This window comes from Aphelocoma coerulescens, chromosome 2 (genome assembly GCF_041296385.1).
Source record: "Aphelocoma coerulescens isolate FSJ_1873_10779 chromosome 2, UR_Acoe_1.0, whole genome shotgun sequence".
Lineage (NCBI taxonomy): Eukaryota > Metazoa > Chordata > Aves > Passeriformes > Corvidae > Aphelocoma > Aphelocoma coerulescens.
Genome location: NC_091015.1, coordinates 69,176,138 through 69,189,828, shown reverse-complemented (window position 1 = coordinate 69,189,828; position 13,691 = coordinate 69,176,138). Strand labels below are relative to the sequence as shown.

Sequence of the window (13,691 nt, the reverse complement as noted above, 5' to 3'; positions counted from 1 at the left end):
CTGAAGATTGACCTTTTTTTATTATTCTATAAGTGTCTGTATCCCATGCATCAGACTGTGGTCTGATCACAATGAGAGCAAAAAGTTTGTGTGGAGTCAAAACTGCCAATTAACAACAGCTGTTGTTCAAATTGTTTCTCCATTTCATTTCTGATTAACTATTTTCCTGTTTCCTTGCAGTTTTCCACTTGTCCCACAAAGTCACTCGGGTGGTTCCAGAAAGTGCTCTGCTGATTGTCCTTGGTCTTTTCCTCGGTGGCATTGTATGGGCAGCAGATCACATTGCCTCCTTCTCCCTGACACCAACTGTATTTTTCTTCTATTTGCTGCCCCCCATTGTTTTGGATGCTGGATATTTTATGCCAAATAGGTTGTTCTTTGGAAATCTTGGCTCCATCCTTTTGTATGCTGTCATTGGGACAGTCTGGAATGCTGCCACAACCGGTTTATCTCTCTATGGTGTCTATCTGACAGGAGTAATGGGTAAGTTTGATCTATGAAGGCACAATTATGAATGTCACTGTATATGCTGTTAGATGGGTGATAAGTTACAATTTAACAATTCTTTCCACTAGAAAAATTCAATTTTAATGGGAGCAGTTTGTAATACCTTTGTCAAATTTAAGAATGACCTGAAAAATCTTACCTAAGGAAAGCAAAAAAGCCACTTGAATCCATGTCTCTTATATTGTCCTGCTCTAAACACGTGCGTACACTCTCAGGATAAAGCTCAGGATTCCTACTGCTAATGGACATTTGAACAAAAATACACACTGAAGGGCTGAATTATTTCTCCTGTGATAGAAACCGTAAAAGTTACTGTGAAATGAAACTGTCTTCCTGAAGTCAGCTTTAGTATTGTGTGTTATAGTTATTATTACTTAATTTTTATTGTTATTCAATAAAATTAATATAGTGTTGTTAATGTATTTAATGTTATTTAATGTAATTGTTATTTTATAATAAGTATTACTTAATATTAAGTGGCTACTGAGCGGGTATATATGCATGACCCATCTACACATCTCTTTTGCATCTTCTTAGTCTGGAAATTGTAACTGAAGATTTAGAAGTTTTACAGAACAAAGTAGCAGATGTCTTACTAAAAAAAAAAAAAAAAAAAAAAAAAAAAAGACATTTTAAAGGGAGCAGTCCAAATGGGCTTGAAAGGGAGAGCGACACACAATTTCCTATGCCACAAATCCAAAAAGTGAGGGTTTCCAATTGCTTGTGCTTTTCCCAGAGAAGCTGTGGATGCCCCATCCCTGGAAGTGTTCAAGGACAGGTTGGATGGGGCTCTGAGCAACCTGATCTAGTGGTAGTGGAACTGGAGGGTGTAAGAAGTCCCCTCCAGCACAAACCATTCTATGACTCTAAGACACACTCTGTCTTAATTACACTGTGATATAAGGGCACAGGGCTGCTGGAAGAGGCACAGAACAGCAGTACTTAATCTCCACAGACTTTCATTTAAGACTCATGTTATGTAATTGCAGATGTTTGTAATATAGACAGCTACGATAGATACATTTTAGATATTTACCTTATTATAATTCTTATTTTAGAAGCAGCAATATTTTCTTTAGAAGACACAAAGGTGACAGCTCATATGCAAGCACCCTTGACTTTTATAGGTAGATAAGAGGTTTACTGTGCTTTAAGCAATATATTTCAACCACAATATCACATTTATAATTAAAATAAGGTTTTCAGGAAGAATATATATGACAGGGATATTGCTACTGCAGATTGGAAAATTATTTCTTTATTTAAATATCCAAGATGCTTGGAACAATTTAAAAAATATGACCAAAAGTATTTTCTGAAAATCCTGTTCTGGGAAATAAAATGTATAATAATTACTTTAAAAAATATGTTGCTATAAGTCATTTAAGTGAAAGGATTCATTTCCTTACAACATGTGAAGTGGAAAAGTTGACTGTTTAAAAAAAAAAATTATTTTAGGTGAAAAAATCACCTAAATTATTCTTCTCAATCTGTAAACAATTCTTGACTAACTGCAAAAGCTGGATTTGATGGTTACATTTTCTGCTTCATCAGTATGCAAATCTTTTAGTGACAGTGTATACTAGACCTCTGAGCTTACAGCTACACAGGAGAATCATCCCCTACCACAGGTCACAGCTAAAGCTCTACAAGAGAAATATGGGGATGTTAATAAAGGCAAACAATAAACTGGCATGCCTGGAGAACTCGAATGTTTAGAAAGTGCACTATTGGTATACTGTGGGGACCTGTCTTTGTCATGAAGACCTACTACAGTTCTAGTTTCAGCAGTGAAAAAGGCCAGACTAGGCTGTCCCTGATTCAAACTATGTCATTCTCCAGCAAAGCTGAGCAGGAGTCTAAAATATCTACATGACACAGACTTACTAATCCAGTAAATCAGTTGTGTTGACCTCCAAGAGGTCAACAAGATCTAACCACCACACTTTGAGAAAAACCTTGCTGTTGTTACTTGCTGAAGATAGGAGAATGCTGATTTACTCAGTTTCTAGAAGAGTTCACAGTACCTTCTGGTTGAAGTTCTACGGCATATTTTCATTTCTATTCCACTTGTTCTACAACTGAAGTGAATAATGCTAAAAGTAATGCCATTAAAATGTAGAAATGTAAATCCACTACAGACTAAGATGAGCTAAAACCAAATGATTTCTAGCTTCACCATTCAATGGGCCTGTAGTACTGTCCATCAGAATAAGAGTGCATAATCTAAACTGGATTGCATAGCTTTCCTACATAAAGAAACATAAAAGCAGCTCTTTGTTGGCATTCAAGACCCTTGCAGATATTATAATTTGCAGAAGGAAAATGGAGAAAGTGATAATGACGAAGAAATCCTTCCTTAGAAGTGAAATAAAAATATTAGCACATTAATTGTTAATCATCAACCATATCAGTCTGCTTCCACAGAATAGGAAGAATTACGTAATACTAGATCTTCCAGGCTGATTGCAGTGAACTGTTCACCGTCTGCTGGAGAACTAACACATACAGTATTGTGGTTATGACTAATGCTTAGAACAGGTTTTCCTGTACAATCTAGGTCATAGTTGCAACATGCTGAGTGTGTCTAAAAGTCTTAAACTGGGCCCAGTGAGCTTATATTGACCAGGTGTTACTGATGAGCTGGAAGAAGCCATGGTACCAATTGAAAATAACTTCTGTTATTAGTCTAAATGAAAGCCTGATTTAGAAACTCCAGGCCTCTTGATAGCTTTGCAGGAATTATAGATGTGTCCTAATCTCCCCATAAATAATTACTTACTAGTTTTGCAAATCTTCAAAGAATGTACCAATGATTATAATTGCTAACACATAAAAGATAAGCGATGTCCGTGAGCCAATTTATTTTCAAACCTTGTGTTCTATTATACCCTGATATCTGATAGTTACTGTCATTGGGCTTGTTCCTTTCTCTAGGCCTGCCTGAGAAGGACAACATTTGGTGGAAATGTTGCTTAGATTTAGGTTCAAGGCTGGTCTCACAATTTTTGGAACAGACTTAAGGTCACTGCCTCAACCCCACACTCACGCTAAAACTGATAGGCTCAGTCCTTGCTCACAGCCCAATATGTCCAAGTGTGAACAAGACTATTTATATTCTTGAAAAAAATAAGGTAGTTATATGCCTGTGCAAACTATGAACTTCTGTTTTCAGGGCTGTACCAAGATCCCTGCAAACTATATAGAAAATGTTGTCAATATTCTGATTGGCATATAGCAGCTAAGAGAATATATATATCTGCAGCTTCACCAGATTACTGGGCTTTGTCACATATAACAGGGTGTTGTCCACTCATCTCTCTGACTACCCATATAAGTATCCTTTTCTTGAGTAAATAAGCCTGTGCTATTTTGTATAAAAAAATTTGGAATCTGGTTTCTGTTTCAATTACATTCTAAGCACATTTTGAATTTGGAAAATTATATTCCAGAGTTCTTTCTAGAGGAGTGGCCATATTGTTCTGGAAGTACATTACAGGCAATATTGATCTTGTGGCTACAGCTATTGACTGTCATTGTCTGACTCATGCTTCCAAACCATTTAATTAGATGAATTTCTTCTTTACCTGTAGAAATCATGCCTGATAATTCTAGGCATGGGGCTCTGCATTGTGTTTTAATGAATGAATTCTCAACCTGTTCTTTGCTCTTCCTCATATAATTTTTGGCACCATCACTTCTTAATGAACCTTGTTTCCTCCTCCATCCATTAACAAACAAAATGGGAATTTTACTTATCAGAAATCTTTTCCCCAGAAAAAATGACTGGGTTACCACTCTTGATTTCATGAAGAGGATAGATTTTGCAAGGTGTTTAGGAAGTTGAGCAAAGCGTTTTTTGTGGGTCTGCCTTTTCTGATACTTTTAAAATGACAGTGAATGTTTGTCTTGGTCTGTTTGCATAACTGAACAAAATAACCTTAATAACTAAAAGAAGGTTAAAAAAAAATACTGGTTACACTGTCACCAGAGTTTTGTAGTTTAAAAACTTTTGAAATCATTGCCAAAATTCCTAACAGGCTACAACACAAATATGTTGAGGTACATTTTGGTCCTTCGTCTATTTTTATGGTCCACTTGCAGACAATTTAACAGCCTCATGAATCCTAATTTGGGAACAAGTTGCTTAACCACATCTATCAGTGAGTAAGGAGGCCACAATTGGTGTTCAGCTGCACTGAGTTCAGTTAAACATCGCTGTAGCAGTTCTTAGTGACTGAAAGTCAAATTTGACCCATGATATGAAATATTTTGGAACATTTACTTCAGAAGTCCTGGTAGGGTCCTCTTAACATCTTGTGAGTTCTCTGTTATCCTGGGATAATTTAGTCAACTTAGACAAAATCATACCACACACAAATAGAAAGCCAGTTTAAATCTGGAACTGTCTTGCCACAAGAACAGGCCAGTACTGGTCCTGCTCCCAGAAACAACTTTGATCCACATGGGCCAATGCTTAATCCATCAAAATTTGTAGGATATAACATGACTCAGTGCAGAATACTTTAAAGTAGTCATTGTAACACGCTTTCCAGTTGATACCTTGACATCTTTATTTTCCAGTATTTGGCATTATCTCTAATATCCCAGTCTGTCATTACTATTGATAATACAGAGATGATTCTGCTTATAATTTGTTTGCTTTGGTTTTGAAGGTAAACTGAACTCTGGGCTGCTGGACTTCCTCCTCTTTGGCAGCTTAATTGCCGCTGTGGATCCTGTAGCTGTTCTGGCAGTGTTTGAAGAAGTCCATGTCAATGAAGTTCTGTTCATCATTGTTTTTGGAGAATCACTTCTGAATGATGCTGTAACTGTGGTAAGTAAATTATATATCCCAAAGTCACCCAAACTCTAGGGGATTTCTTCTGAAGTGCATTTTCCCCTTTAAAGAAACACTTTACTCATGGGCTATTTTAGAGTAGTCATGGTGTTTTCTGTCTTGCTTACAAACACTGTATTGGGAAGATTAGATGTTGGAGCATGAAAGCTATTTGGAGCTGGTAAGTGACACAAAACACACAGTCCTGGGTTGGACACTTCAAATGAAGTTTCAGGGGTACATATTGTATTTGCCTTTGCTGTTTAAGTAGGGCTTTCATGACTTAATGAAATTAGTTCCAGGGATTTTAAGCCTTCTTTTGCTATTATTTTTTAAGGCACATACTCTTTATTTATGTTATGCCCATAATTTATACGCATACCTCAGCCAGTGAGAGAGAATACTCTTTAAAGTGTTTATGCCTGCTCCCTCAGTTTTTCTTTGATCAGATGTTTATCAAAAAGCTATATAACAAAGAGCCAATTTGAAAAAAAATTGTGTGACATTTTAGAAAGTTTCTGGTTTGTTGCTGTTTTTTTTTGCAAACATTTTTTTAATTGAGAAAGTCTTTAATAGACTTAAAAGAATCATAGATTTCTCCTGATATTTTTATTTCAATTGAAACAACTTTTCACACAATTTTTTTTCCCCAGAATAAAACAGTCAATAGTTTTGTAGTGCCATGCTAGCGGTCAGGGACCAGGAAATCCTAAGGCAGAAAGATGCTATGCAACCAAGTTCCTGTGCAGCTTCAGTTCACTTTTGCATCATTTCCTCTTCCTGCTCCTGCCTGTCTGCAAGGGAGGGTAAGAAATGTTCATTAGGCTCAGTGACGTAACTTTTTGTAGCCAAGGAAGCAAGGCACTGCAAAGTCACTAGCAGAAGCCTAACTGTTCACATGAGTTTGAAAATGACTGTATGGCTTCCAGAGAAACCTAACTGCCCTTGGATATCAGTATCATTAATACTTTTGGGGTATTGCCAGAAACAAATATTAAAATAAACCTCTGGTGAACTCAAGTATCAACATCCCTGGCTTTCAGAAGGAAAGGAGTTTTTTTTACTGTGAAATGAACACAAACAGTCTACAAATAAAAGAAAGTTTGATTGTTCATTGAAGAAAAAACAGAAGAGCAAGTATGATCCAGAATTAGAAAGCTCAGCCTCTGAGGAAATTTGAAACAGTGGAGTTACTACCTTGAGAAAGGAAAGACTTGAAGACAGAAAAAAGTGGATGATATAGCATTCTTTAAACATAAATATGTAAAAGACTACTGTTACAGAAAAAAAGTAACCTGTATACTGTGACTGGGTGAATACAATAAGAATTATCAAGTTTACCTGCAACAAGGAAAGCTGAGAAAGCCATAGTAAAGTTCTTCTCCAACACTGGAGGAAATAAGAGCAGATTAAGTTGGCATGTGTCAAAAATAATGCTCTGTATCACACAATTTATGTATATGTAAACCTCCTTAGGCACAGGTATGGATAAGGTGAATTCTTTACTTTCAGCTCTATTACTGTTAGTCAGTTATTTTAAAAGTTTTAGCACAATTATTATATTCTCTTTTATGTTCAACTTATATATGTTCAACATATTTCAATTCAGTATCTTATTATTATCATCTTATTATTGTCTTATTAAGTATCTTATTTATCTTATATGTGATTAAATGAATCTTTCAAAGACCTGTATTTTACAGTGAGAAGTGCTTTAGAAAACACATCTATATGTAACAATCCTTCTTATACATAGGGAACATATTGAAGTAAGAAAGGTAATGTTGCGAGGCGTTTGTTTCTTTTTTTCTAAATTTTTGTTTCTTCTTAGGCCACTGCATTTCTTTTATTTTGAGAAAGTATAAAATCCGCAAAATCTTCTCCCTCCAGACAGAATTTCCTTCAGTCAAACACAGTTTCAGACTTCATAATGTTGAGGCCCCTAAGGAGATTATTTTAATTGGCTCAATTCAGGAGCAATTATTAAATTAGTCTACTTTTCCTTCCAGGTGCTGTACAACGTGTTTGAATCTTTTGTTGCAATAGGCGCATCGAATGTGACGGGGATTGAATGTCTCAAAGGCATAGGTGCGTAGAAGTGAATTCTGTATCACACAATTTATGTATATATGCAGTATTTTAAACAAAATATTATTATTATGCTATTGGCAACTGTTATTTTTCAGCCCTTTCCATTATTACTCATATTCACACACTTGTATGGCACAGACATATGTCTTAAGAAAATAAGTAAATATTCCTGAGTATTTGGGAAACGTAAACACATCTCTTTTCTTTTGAGGAGACTCAAAATACCGTTTCCTTGTATTTAATAGCATTTCCTTAGTTTCAGCCTGTGCTCTCCCTGCATTCCAGGAAAGTTGAGATTGCATATGGGTATTCTCACTCCTTATCACTGAAAACCATCAAGTAATGTTTGCCAGTAACTATCAAGAAATTCTGCCTAAAATTTTAGTCACTATTTCCCATTCCAAGCATTACATGAAACTAAATTATCTTATGAATAAATGTTTTAATAGTGACTTTGTCATATTCTAAAATTTGCTTTTGTAAAAACATTTGTTTACAGAACATGGAAAAAAACAGTACACAGAAATGTAGTGGGGTTTGAATAAAAGTAAAATGGTGAGGCTTAATAGAAGTAGCCTTATTTTTCTAAAGAATGATACATTCACATACCAAGTGTTCAAAAGCCTTGAGCCTAGAAATGTTCTCCAAAATTTTCTCTGATTTACTGGCCATTTGCTGTTCTCTCTCTGGAAGAGAACTAGTTCAAACCATTATATTTCTGCAGTTTAAGCTGTGTTAGGTGTTTTATTTTTCAGTGTCATTCTTTGTGGTGAGCCTCGGTGGGACACTGGTTGGCATTTTCTTTGCATTCCTGCTCTCATTGGTCAGTCGTTTTACCAAACACGTGAGGATCATTGAACCTGGATTTGTGTTCATCATTTCATACCTGTCCTACCTCACAGCAGAGATGCTTTCTCTTTCTGCTATCTTAGCGTAAGTCTCCTTTTATTACTGCCTATGAAGGGGATGAGAAGGGAATATGGTTTTTAAAAACATTGAAAGGAAAACCTAACTTATATGGGAACCACTATAGAATACGACACTCATTAAGTTTATGGTGGATAATACTATGTCCACACTGCACTAGATTATAGTGTGCAAATACTGTCATTCAGCCTTGAAAAGGAATGCAAGTTTTCCAGTACCTGCTGTGCAACATGAGAACTCCTTTGCAAAATACAGACATGATTCTTTCCTCTCTGTTACTAATAATACTTCAAACTTAACAGTTGTCCATTTGTACTGACAACTCTCCCTATAATTTGTAACTAAAGCAATATTTTTCTAAGGCACCGTGTGAATGTCACTATTGTCTGTTCTCTCGCTCTGTCTTGGCTGGCCATTAAGGTTTGCCTAAATGTTGCCTGTTTTGCCTTGAGTACCTCTGTGGTCTTTTTTCTCTTAGTATCCATCAATTCCACCTTTCTTCTCAGTTTTGCTTGTCATGTTTGTAGATGTTTGTATTCAAGGTCTGAAAATCTTTCTGCAAACAGATCATTAGTTTAAGATAATGTCTAATGGAAACGAGATTTAAAACTTTGCATTGAAAACAGTATGGTAATCTGAAGAGAATTAGTCTGTTATGTTCTAATGAAATGCTGTCTTCAGGCCTCTTGAGGTCATATCAGCATGTATGTTCGAGATATGCTTTTTACCTAGGGTAGACTCCATAAGTGCTCCTGAGTGTATCTTTTCTTAGGAATTAATGGTGGGGTTTTATCCCCATGTGACAGACAGATGGAAATAATATTTAATGCTGCAACAGATATTTTCTGAACAATTGCTTCTTTTTCTAGGATAACCTTCTGTGGCATTTGCTGTCAGAAATATGTCAAGGCTAACATATCTGAACAGTCTTCTACAACTGTAAGATACACCATGAAAATGATGGCCAGTGGAGCAGAAACTATTATCTTCATGTTCCTGGGTATTTCAGCTGTGGATCCAGCTATCTGGACTTGGAATACAGCTTTTATTCTGTTGACTCTGGTCTTCATCTCAGTATATAGAGTTATTGGTAAGGGGGTGAACTTCCTGTTCTTTCATTGTACTGCTGTTGCAATCACATATTCTTTAGCCCTCTCCCCATAAAAAATATTTGGAGTTCTAGGTTTGCTTCTTTTAAAACATTCTATTTGTTTCAGTTGAATTTATTGCTGGGTTTGGGTTAGAGTAGTAGAGTAAGCTCTACAGTAAGTTCCATCATATGCTGAAAACATAGCAGGATTTAATTTTTGATGATGTGTGAGGTTATGAGTAGCCTTTGTTGACCCAGCAAATGGTATTGGCAAAATCTCCCAGTAAAATAGACTTTGTTCTTTAACTTGCAGCCGAACAAAAGATGTGACTCCTGTCAGCCATATCTTTCCTTCAGCTCTTTCAATTTGGCACTAAAGAGATTGTCTTAAGCTAATGTTATGGTTGACTCGAGGTTTTAGACGCACAGTGATATCAGACCATACATAATTACACTGCAGGTTCTCTGGCTTAAGAAATAATTCTCAGGGACTGATGAAAATCTGAGCAAATAAGTCTGTGGCAGGTAGGGATCACCTACTGTCAATTCATGGGGTTTATATAAGTTTGCAAACATTTCAAAATACCAACTATGATTTGCCCAGCTACATAGTTCTGATGTAGTTTTGCTAAAATCGCAAAAAAGGTGTAGAACAAAGTACTTGTACAGAGTAACACATATGGCAATTTGGTGTATGTACATACACCTGGGAGTAAGTTAAACTAGTTTATTTGTCTGTTTGTCTCGACTTATATTCAAGTAACAGGTCACGCACCTATCTAGCTGGCAGTTTTCCTAGATTCTGTGTTCTTATTCTGTCTAGAAGCTCCTGAGCTGAATGAAGCTCCTTGTCCTCCTTTTCTAAACAGTCTGCAAGGATTGTTCATTTAGCTGCCTCTCAGTAACTGCCAATGTGCCTGAGGTGTTTAAAAGAGTTTTCCATGTCTTGTCTTTGACACTTTTTGTATTCCTGGAATGAGTGGTTAATAGTCCTGTATGTGATCAAGTAAATAGTAAATATTCAGCAATAACAGTAAGCACACGCTAAAGTAACTGATCTTAGAAACTGACAAATTATTTAATACCTGATGATATTGGGCCTTACATAATTGCAGCTCTCATACCTTGGAGGAGTCAGATTGGTGGCATTTCCAAGGTCCACTCCAGAGGAGGCCGTTCTTACAGTGACAAGACACTCTTCTCTTGGCACAAGTTCGAAGTTCTCTAATAAGAGAAGTATCTGTTTTGCACTGGTTAACAGCCCTGGCCTGCTGCAGTGGCACACACATGCTGTGCCAGTTGCAGGAGTGGTGAAGCTGTTTTCCCTCTCTATGCTGGGAGTTCCGGGATACATTGAGACAGCTAGAGCTTTAGATCTCCTGCAGCAGACAGCATCTCACCTGTAGGTCTGAAGACAGTGACATAACTAGACAACCTTTCATAAGACAATGACTTAAATTTCATTTTCATTGATTTGCAAAGGGTACCACACAAACTCCCAAAATCAGTGCTGTTTCAACCCGTTTCTGTTAACTGACCCTGTGCATATCACTGGTTACAGTGCTAGAAAATCTATTCTTTCTCGACTAATTTTGAAGGTCAGCACATGGCAGAACTCTCTCTGGAGTGCCTGTGCCAGAGGGCATCACTCTCAGAAAAGCTGCTGGCTCACAGAAGCAGCTTCACCTAATTCCTTTGGCTAGATGTAAAGAGAAGGCACAAAGTGGGCAACATAGTGATTGAGAGGGGGAAGTAGATGGTGTAGATTGGCATAAAGGCAGTCTGGTGGCACTATTTCTGTTACACACAGTCGGGATATTGGCATTCCATAATGTTATTTCTAGACATGCTGACATTTGCTTGTTACAGGTGTCATTATACAGACGTGGATTCTTAACCGCTACAGAACTGTCCAGTTGGAGATAATAGACCAGGTGGTGATGTCCTATGGTGGACTACGTGGAGCCGTTGCTTTTGCTCTTGTTGCACTTCTGGATAAGGAAAAAGTGAAAGAGAGAAACCTGTTCGTCAGCACAACTATTATTGTTGTGTTTTTTACTGTTATTTTCCAGGTAACTTAACTTCTTAAGCATGCTTCTTGCAAGGAGAAGGAGTCCCCCAAAAGTACTGAATGCTTAAAGCAGTTCTCAGCTGAAGGTTGCATATTGATTCACTGAACTGAAAGCATAATTGAATTTGTAATTTTAGTAACAAAGATCCTATTTTATGTTTTCATATGGGACCACATGGGGCAAAACACAATTTCCTCTGTGCTAAAAATTGTTCGGTCTTAGCTGCTTGGTATTAATAGTGCCAAGTTAATATCTGATTAAACATCCTTCACCTCATGTGAATAACTATAGGGAACAGTGCTTTTAACGGGCAGATACAGTCATTAAGCTGATCTACCTGAGCCTCAGTCCTTGTTTTAAAATACAGCAGTAAGCAGTGGGACAAGAAAGTATTTAACATCCAAACAAAATAGCATTTTCTAGATGAAAACCAGTAATTTATATGAAAATATGTCAAGAGACACCAGCTTGCAATTTTTTCTAAAATGTGTTACAGAAAGCTTAATTGTGTTCACAAACTCCTGAAATGTGGAGAAAACACCCCATTCAATGGCATAGGAAATACTTCTACTCTTCCACTACCTTATTTTTCCTATAGAATATATATTTTTCCACTGTTGTCTTTTCAAACCTTTGTAACAGAAGCTGAGGGTACTGCATTATTTTATCTTCTAGAAGGAATAAAAATCAACTGAGAAAGTATGAGAACCACCGTATAACACACAAATATGCTTTATTTCTGTTTCACGGGCTGAAGGAAAGTCTAAGAGAACTTCGAAGTATTTATTGTCATGTTTCAATCCTTAGGGACTGACTATCAAACCTTTGGTACAGTGGCTGAAAGTGAAGAAAACTGAACACAGAGAACCAAAACTGAATGAAAAACTTCATGGCAGAGTAAGATATTTTTAAAAAAACCCCATGGTATCTTTTGGATTTTTAGAGCACCTTAAGAGAAAGCAAAATTGTTAGCGAAAATGTATTTTTTTGGATGGGAGCGGGCTATCAAATTTCAAGAGCAAAATCCTTCAAACATTTCAAAAGTTATTTTTAAGTTGCTCTTTGGTCTGAGTCCTGTGAGAGATATTCATATGAAAGATCTGGTCTTTTACTTGAGAATTCAATGGGGCTGGGAGTCCTGGGGGAAGAGCACAAATGGAATATGCTTCTTTCTCTTCATCTAAAAGAGGAGAATGATTGATGAAAGCTAGGGCAAAGCATGTCCAAGTAAATTTATTTTTTCCTTCTTAAAAACTGTTAATTTTTGGAAAAGGTATGAAAGCAGGTTTTGTAGCCTGCATATTACATAGAAAGATAGTTCGTTGTCCAGTACAGAATAATTATAAACTGAAATTGCAGATTAATGACAACAGTTTTAATTCAGTGTGAATGTTGTGTGTCCCTGGATTTCTTTACCCTTTTAGAATATTTTCAAACAAAGTCTCTTCTAATTCACTTTCACACCACATTATAAAGTTTTCATTAAGTAAAAGAAAACATAAATTTTCAATATAAATATAGGTTAAAGGATGGAAGACTATATGACATTACAGAATCGTCAAGGTTGGAAGAGACCTTCAAGAACATCTAGTCCAACCATCAATCCAGCACCACCATAGTCACCCCTAAACCCTATCCCCAAGTGCCACATCCAGACAGCTCTTGACTTCCAGAGACAGTGACTCCACCAACTCCCTGGGCAACTTATTCCAGAGCCTACCACTCTTTCAGTGAAAACTTTTTTTTATGACTATCTAATCTGAACCTCCCCTGGTACAACTGAGGGCCATTTCCTCTTGTCCTTTCACTTGAGACATGGCAGAAGAGAGTGACCCCCACTTTACTCCTTCCAGGTAGTTGTAGAGAGTGATAAGGTCTCCCCTGCGCCTCCTTTTCTTTAGGCTTAACAACCTCAGCTCCCCCAGCTGCTCCTCACAGGACTTGTGTCCCAGACCCTTCGCCAGCTTCATTGTCCTTTTCTGGACATGCTCCAGCACTTCAATGTCCTTTCTGAAGTGAGGGGCCCAGAACTGGACACAGGACTAGAGATAAGGCAGCACCAGCTCCAAATATCAGCCAAGTTGTTCCAAACCCAGCATCTCTACATTCTGCAGTAATCATTCAGAGTGAAATGTTAATAACCATCCACAGAAAAAAGGCCAAA

The 13,691-nt window shown here is 37.0% G+C and overlaps 1 protein-coding gene across 1 annotated transcript in view; it reads left to right on the top strand.

The window, feature by feature from the left end:
- Window positions 1-13,691, top strand: part of SLC9A3 (solute carrier family 9 member A3) — a 50,927-nt gene that overhangs the window by 25,370 nt on the left and 11,866 nt on the right. Inside the window, exons 2-8 of the mRNA XM_069007913.1 lie at window positions 181-483; window positions 5,184-5,344; window positions 7,357-7,435; window positions 8,194-8,371; window positions 9,235-9,455; window positions 11,325-11,527; window positions 12,335-12,424. Of these exons, the coding sequence (XP_068864014.1) occupies window positions 181-483; window positions 5,184-5,344; window positions 7,357-7,435; window positions 8,194-8,371; window positions 9,235-9,455; window positions 11,325-11,527; window positions 12,335-12,424 (1,235 nt within the window). The remainder of the gene's footprint in view (window positions 1-180; window positions 484-5,183; window positions 5,345-7,356; window positions 7,436-8,193; window positions 8,372-9,234; window positions 9,456-11,324; window positions 11,528-12,334; window positions 12,425-13,691) is intronic.